This window comes from Lingula anatina, chromosome 3, assembly GCF_051362555.1.
Source record: "Lingula anatina isolate TDL-2025a chromosome 3, LinAna3.0, whole genome shotgun sequence".
Lineage (NCBI taxonomy): Eukaryota > Metazoa > Brachiopoda > Lingulata > Lingulida > Lingulidae > Lingula > Lingula anatina.
Genome location: NC_141769.1, coordinates 24,108,266 through 24,115,861, shown reverse-complemented (window position 1 = coordinate 24,115,861; position 7,596 = coordinate 24,108,266). Strand labels below are relative to the sequence as shown.

The following is a 7,596-nucleotide window of genomic DNA, read 5'->3' as shown; positions in this document are numbered from 1 at the left end:
ATGTATCAAAAATCCTATGTTAATGACAACTGCTTTTTACCTAAAGGAGGTCACCGTATTTACTATTCAGACTTATTTTTACTGAAAAAAATCTGTTAAAGTCGCGGTACTCCAGCTGTAAGTACTAATGACGAAACTCGTTCGGCAGCAAATTATGTCGCTGAAAATATTAAAAATAATGAAAATAAATTAAGTTATTAATATTAGGTTAGTTACCTCCGAAAATGAGGTATTGTTATCACCTCCTTTGTCTGTTTGCTCGTCACCTGCGCAACTCAAAAATTTATGAAGGGGATCTCTGTGAAACTTTCAGGATAAATCACAAATAGGATATACTGTAGCTGAAAAGTAATAAGATTTTGATGCTGATCCATTAATGAGTTAATTAGTGGTTAGTTATTAGTTTTTTTTTGTCTTGGTGGAGGTCTTCGGTTTCTGAGTGCTAATCCGTAGGTTTGACATGGGTTTTTGTATGGATGTCTATATAATATAGGCTTCGGGTGATCGATAGGTGCTATTTAGGCCCTGAGTCTTTCTTAAATAACCGAGTGAAAAATACAGCGTCCACAGTTTTCGAATGGGCTGCTGCCTCAACAGTTCCTTATCGTGGTGTCCTCATCTATTGTTATTAATTATCTATTCCTATTCAGATTAATTTTATCTAATTAATTTTAGATCAATTTAATCTATTCAGATTAATTTTATTTTATTTTTAAGGCAAACATACTTGCTGTAGCAACAGCTTAAGCTGAATAAACAGTACGTGTGCATGCTCTGATTCTACATGTAGGAACAGTCGATGGTGAGTTTGCAAAATAAATGTTTCTTTCCTTTACGGCATTGTTCCGTTTTGTGACTCATGATTTTTAAAGGATAAACGTATATTGACTTAGCGTCCTATTTCGCTAAATGCACACTTGAAATATTGCAACGCAACATGGGGTTATAGCGCTCCTTACAGAGTCAATCCGTTTGATAGAATGCTGTATTTAGAAAGACAATCTTAATTTAAAGTTAAAACTGTTATTATCAGGGACGCAGGCTGAGAAAAATGCGCAGGATAGGGTATTGGGGGGGGGGGGGGGCATCTGTTAATGTACTATAAGACACGTGCCGCCAGCGAGACTGACCGAGAGGAAAATGTTAACACTTTATATATATGTGTGTGTGTGTTTTTCAATCATTGTGAGAGATATAGGTATTAATAAAACTTCCAGGGTACTCGATACTCATCTAAACCAACAATCAAAGCTTGCTCCCCGAGTAGTCGAGACAGAAAGGGAGGAGAAGAGACAGAAAAATCGACTGTTAAGAAAGTAATAAAATACGCAGCGAATGTTGGAATAATGGCATGATATTTAATACTATTTCCAATATTAAAACCGTGGCATACGGGTCAATATCATGTTTAGTTCATGGAAAGGAGGCGACAAAGATAGGCACATCTCAGTGCAGCTTTAAGATGTAATTGTTATGCCATGCACACGCACATCAAATGACACGACAAGCATAAGGGGATGAAAAAAAACAATCTTTTGTTGAAACTGTTAAGTAGTTTGCAGTACAGTGTACAACCTCTCAGCGAGGGATAAGAGCACTAGTAGCATAAACAAGATGTAGGATACGACTTACTGCAACGGTTAAGCGTTTAGTACTACCTTGTTGTGGTGAGAAAAAATTGCTGAAATATTAGTGCTGTACACTACTTATTGTCCAATTAACGCATCCAGATATGAATTGTATTACAAGAGACGTTTGTTGCAATAGGAAGCATACGTTTTGTTTTCCAGTCGGCAAACCTTCCACTCTGACTAAAATGAGGTAGTTGCATCACATATTCTTCATTCCGTTACATGACAGCCTTCGCCATTTGAGTTTGTTTTGACTTCTATTTCAAAATATGACGTGACAAGGGTTGCGTTAGCTGTTTCGCTCAAACCAATTTGAATCTCAACCGCAAACACAATCTCGGCAGTGACAAGTATATAAGTATGGTGGGCATATGCCCCTACAATTTTTACTCTCCCAAATATCTCAGCGACAGACTTTTTTACTTCAAGTTATAAAAATGTGTATTTACTCGTAAGTTGAAAGCAGGAGAAAATTGACCAGTTTTGAAATTTATAGCCTTCATAAACCATAAGGATTAAAGCTATCGAGAGTAATAGTGTAAGACAAATTGGACTGTCCTTTCGGCACGTTGAGATAATTAGGAAATGAATGGAATTAATCATATAATTATGTTCATTCTACGCTGCTATAATAGGCACTATACTGTATATTTCAACTAATCAAACCTTAGGTTCTATATGTATTTCAATCTTGCAATCTTGAAAAAAAAATAGCATCGCGTTCTCATGTTTTTAAGAAGTACATTGATAGTGTGGGCTTTTCTTCAAGCTACTAGTATTGTTGGGACATTTGATTTGCAATACGTGGAGCCATTATCTATCACTTAAAAACCGGGCTTTAAATGGGAGTTTTCAAATGGCCACTTAAAAATGCTGCAGTAATTACCCCTCTAATTCTGTGTCCATTTTCAGCTCATATACTGCCTTTGATGAAATGCGAAAAATTAAATTTTCAATTTCAACATTTGATTCTATCGCAAATAATCATGGTATTTAAAGCATTGAAAATCGACGGGTACACTTCATCAACATTTGTTGTTAACATGAATTTCAAAGTAAGCGTTTGCGTTTTCCTGTGCGCCGCAGTTTTTGTGACTGCCGAGGTAAAGAAACCACCACTGCTTCGTGGCCAACAGGAGGTGAATAAGTTTTGTCAAAATGGAGGGAAGGTATTCCGACAGGATACGTGCAATACTTGTCGCTGTGGCGGAGGGTGCACACTGATTGGTTGCTACGCAGGTAGGTCGAATGTGTCCGCAATAAGCTTGGGCAGCACCGACTGTCTAAAGACGCCGAAACATCGCCCAACGTGGGGGGGGGGGGGGGGGGGTGTCTAGATGGATAATAACACTTTTGCTTAAAAGTATGGCCTGTTTCAAAAAAAAAAAAAAGTAGGCCTACTCACTCAAATCCATTGATACCTTAGCCTAAGTCGTCACTATTATTAATTTTTTAATTTGAAACAAGTTTAAAGTTACGGGAGTGGAACAAATTCATTGAAAGAAAGTGGTTACATGATGTACAGCTGTCTACCGTGTGTGACACATCCGAGCAGAATGGAGGGCAACATCACCACGTATGTTTCTGTAGCTGCAGTTCAAACCCGTCCAGAAAATTTGAACGCTGACAATGGGTCCTCGTAAACTAAAGGAAAAGTTGGTCGCACTATATACATGTACTGCGTTTTCCCCAAAGTTCAGCTTTTACTGCTCACAGCTTTGATATTAATTTTGGATGTATCATATTTTGTGTATGAGAAGAAACATATGTGCCGTATTTTTCTTTCTTTCTTTCCTCTTTTTTTTCTCCTAAGGCTAAGGCATTTAATTGGCAAAGTTTTCGTAGTGCAAATGACACGCGTTACCACGCATGCGTAGCAGCGTTAATCTTTGGTTTTAAATTTTGATTTAAGAAAAACGACACGCAGCTGCCATTCTAATGTTGAAAACATGGGGAAAAGGCTGGTATCATCTAATATATCTTGATTCATCACGCCTATTGTACATATACATGTAGCCTATTAATTTTTTTGTTCCATGATTAATGTTCTCATATCTGTGATGTTTTTTTTCAAAGAGAACAGATGCTCTGAATTGAAAAAAGGAGACCTAGTGCTCGATCCAGATGACTGCAGCAAGTTTTATGAATGCGGCTCTGGATTCCAGCTTCCCACTTCGATGTCGTGCCCAGAAGGCCTGTGGTTTAAAGATGGCGGCGATGGAACTGGAATTTGTGATTGGCCAGAAAATGTTGAGTGTCTGAGTGCTTGAAGTTAGGACAGAAAATAATAAAGAGATGATACTAACGAAAAACATAAGAATTATTGTTTTATTTTTCTTTTTTGCTTGTTTTAATGATTGATAGGTAAATAGGATAAATGAACCTTGCAGTTTGCCTGTGTTCATAAAAGAGAAAATTATTTTAAATCAAGATTCAAATTTTAGTGCTGAGGGACTTCAATTCATGACGCTTAATAAAAATAACGGGTCTTAAAAATCTTAAAAACTACTACTGACCTTCCAAACAGAAGAGATGTGACTGCCATATCTGGAACATCAGCAACTGTTCAGAGTGTTACTAAAACATGTGCGCTCATGTGCGACAGAAAATGCCACGTTGACTCACAACATAATTAACAACAAAAAGTCTAGTTTGTCAGACATTTAACAGTTTAGATAAACATTTTACGTCAGACGAAACTATGTTATCTCCCTTTTTAGGTGTGGTAACTGTGTGTGCTTGACGCAAAAAATCAAAATGTTTTCATGGCAAATGATTAAGTAAGGGTAAACATTGCTCTCACTTGATAACAACTTGGACGCAAAAGAAAAAAATTCTAGACGGATAAAACGATTCGTCCAAAAAAAAAAAAAAAAAAAAAAACAGAAAAGAAAATTCACAGGCTATGAATATACAGACGACGCACACTTTAACATTTCACATTGTAAACTTGTACTTATGCTTTCTTATTAGTCATAAATTCAGTCTGTGTTCTACTTAAACTTGTTTTTGCTTAGCCATATTGAAATTCTAAGCAATATTTTTTTCTGTTAACCTATTGTTGTACGCCGCGCTGAGCTGCACAAATGTTAACTTTTACTATTATACCACAGAGGTTCAAGAGCGATATTGCTATTCGTATCTTCTATACTAACTTTGAACATCTTTGTTTTAAACATTTCATATACTTTTGTGTTTGAATGAGATTACCACAGTCTTTATCAAACTCGTGGTTGTGAATTTAATGCCCGTTTTCATTAGTTTCATTATCGTGTTTATGATCTTTAAAGTGGTGCCGCGGAAACGTGACAAGGAAATTATGCTTTGACGTGAAAAACAATTTGAATTATCCATTCGGAATGTTGTGATACTAGTATAACTAACTGAGACAAATTATCAGGCACTATACTGTATATTCAAATACAGTATAGTATAGTATATTCAGTCTTAGTGGGATCATAATACGTCAATTAAAACCCGGTCTTTAAATTGGAGATAATTCAGTCCAATTAATTTCCAGTTCAAACGTTGATGAAATTAGAAAAATTCAATTAACAATTTCAACGTTTGAACTTAATGGAAAGCATCGTTCAATTAAAGATAAGGTTAATTATATTCAAAGCATTAAAAACGTTCAACATACATATGAGCTGTATACAAAAATTTTCAGGTACATGTAGTTTTTTTCTTCTCCTGTACGCCGTTTCTTTTGCAAATGCAAAACGAAATTTTCAAGGTGATGCACCTGGAAGCAAAAGAAATATTGTGTGGTTTGTTTTTCTCTTCATCCAGAATCATTTTTCTTAAGGCATTTTTGTTATATATGATTGACTGTTTTTAGGATTGAAAGGTACGATAGGACGACAGGATAGAAAGGACGAATAAACCTTAAATTTTGAAAGGAATTACATTCGAATCATTCCAATAGAGGGACTTTTTAGTGCTTAGACACTGCAATTCATGACATATAATTTAGTACAATTTTTAAATTGTTTAAAAACAAGTTCAACGGTAAAAAGTTTCAGCAGTGGGTGCTTTTTAATTCCCAAACCACAATACATGAATGACCTCTAAAAATGAACTTCATTTGGTACATGTACATGTACATGTATACACAATGTACAGAGGCAGCTGTGGTATCTGCCCTCAGAGGTGGTAGAATAATTGTATCAGTATCCGGGTGACACTACAAGAATGACTTTCAGCGAAATTCCAAATATAATATTGTTTTCTAATACCAGTACTTATTTATTTACAATACGGAAGAGGTGTCTCTTCAAGTAAGTCCAATATGCAGCAAGTTTTCATATGGTTAACTTTTCCAGTGCTCATATTATTTAAAGATCACATGTTTTACTGGCACTTTGGTTTGTACACCATCCACCCTTCTTTATCATGGTCGTAGGCACACGTGCAGTTCAGGTCGCCTTCTTTCCAGTGGTCCCCGGCTCGACGATCCCCGCACTCCACTAGAACGAAGGGACAGGTAAAGATAAAGTGCATAGGAATATTCGATACAGTATGACACAAGCGCATTGACAAGTCGGCCTTTCATACTACGCAGTTACGGTAAAAACGAATCCATTGCTACGCGTGCGTTGGGGGTGTGGGGGGGGGGGGGAGGGGGCAGAGGGGTAAAATCTTTTGCACTCGCGTCTCTCGGTGATGTACATGTAACAGTGGACAAGAACATTTTAAGAGAGAGGGATAAAAAAATGCTTGTTGGTGTCTTATCAGGGGAGGGGTGGGGGCTCACTGTGCTCCCTTTGTATCGAATCAGTCATTACACCCTAGTTTATGAACCCATGTATACACACTCACGCGTATAGAAGCACAGATGTAAGGATGGTTGTATACTAAAACACGTGGCTCTTGTTTCGAAAAATGGAAGAGAAAGACATTCATATGTTCTGGTTTCATCTGTATTACAACAAATTGTACCAACGTAGTTTAGTAGATCCAGTAGGCCCTACTATAATGCAACTGTACACGTCTGTACGGTTATTTGATTGCAATCTTTGCAATATTCTTTATGAATTATGTTCTTAAAATATATTGTAAGCAGGGGCAGATCCAGGAACATTTGAAGGGGGGAGGTCCGCGGATGCGACGCCGACCCCCCCCCCCCCCCTTCCGGTTGACGTAGGGTTCGGGTGCGAACGGTGCGAACGGTTTGGTACGGTTTAATACTATGAATCAGATGGTCAAGATTCTAATTCCAAGAGGAATATTAGTGTGATTTTATTTTCAGAAACCTAATGGGGGGGGGGGGGGGGGAGGGGGGGGCATGACCCCCCTGGCCCCCCTCTAAATCCGCCTCTGGCTAAGTCTGTGGAATGTCGGGCACTTTATGTGTACTGACCTTTCAGGCATCCCATTTCAGTACAGAAATAGCTGCCATCTTCGGAGCACCAGCATGTGTTACAGGCATAACGAAACGGAGAGCTCGACGGCGATTTCTGGCAGAACGCGCGTGGATCTTTCACTATGTCGTCTGCCGAAAATGTCACGTTGACACACACCGCAAGAAACAACAAAAGGCCTAGTTTGCTCGCCATTTTACCTTTAAGATAAAGTATTTAGGTCAGTGGAAAGCGTGCTATCTCCCCGGTAATGTGAACAACTTGTAATGTAAATTGTGTATGTTGTACTGCTTAATGTTTACCCCCACGCTATGTACATGTACGTATTACTGCTACGACTACCTCAGGTAATGTTTTATGTAAATGAATAGTAAGGAAAACAACTAATAAAAATTGATAATAAATATTAAATAGAAAAAAAAAACATATTAACATTTCACACTGTATAACTGGCACGCAAATTTCACAGGTTCAATTTGTGTTATTCATAAACTTGTTTTTGCTAATCCATTTTTTAGTTCTTTACCATTTCAATATCCCTGTTTACTTATTGATGTAACTCGTGTTGTACAGCACAGTGGTTACAATGAAACATTTAATTT

General features: G+C 37.5%; 1 protein-coding gene across 1 annotated transcript; it reads right to left on the bottom strand.

Annotated features, from left to right (window-relative positions):
- Positions 1–5,643: 5,643 nt before the first annotated feature.
- LOC106153292 (uncharacterized) lies at positions 5,644–7,224 on the bottom strand. Its single transcript, XM_013527166.3, has 2 exons — positions 6,994–7,224; positions 5,644–6,100 (listed from the first exon to the last, which is right to left on the bottom strand). Exons 1-2 carry the CDS (start codon positions 7,187–7,189, stop codon positions 5,985–5,987), a joined length of 312 nt encoding a protein of 103 aa, XP_013382620.2. The 5' UTR covers positions 7,190–7,224; the 3' UTR covers positions 5,644–5,984.
- Between the last annotated feature and the right edge of the window lie 372 nt (positions 7,225–7,596).

Coding starts and splice junctions, on each gene's coding strand:
- LOC106153292 (XM_013527166.3), bottom strand. CDS start 7,189: ATGGCGAGCAAACTAGGCCTTTTGTTGTTTCTTGCGGTGTGTGTCAAC. Junction 6,101..6,993: donor TGAAATGGGATGCCTGAAAG/GTCAGTACACAT, acceptor CCTTCGTTCTAG/TGGAGTGCGGGGATCGTCGA.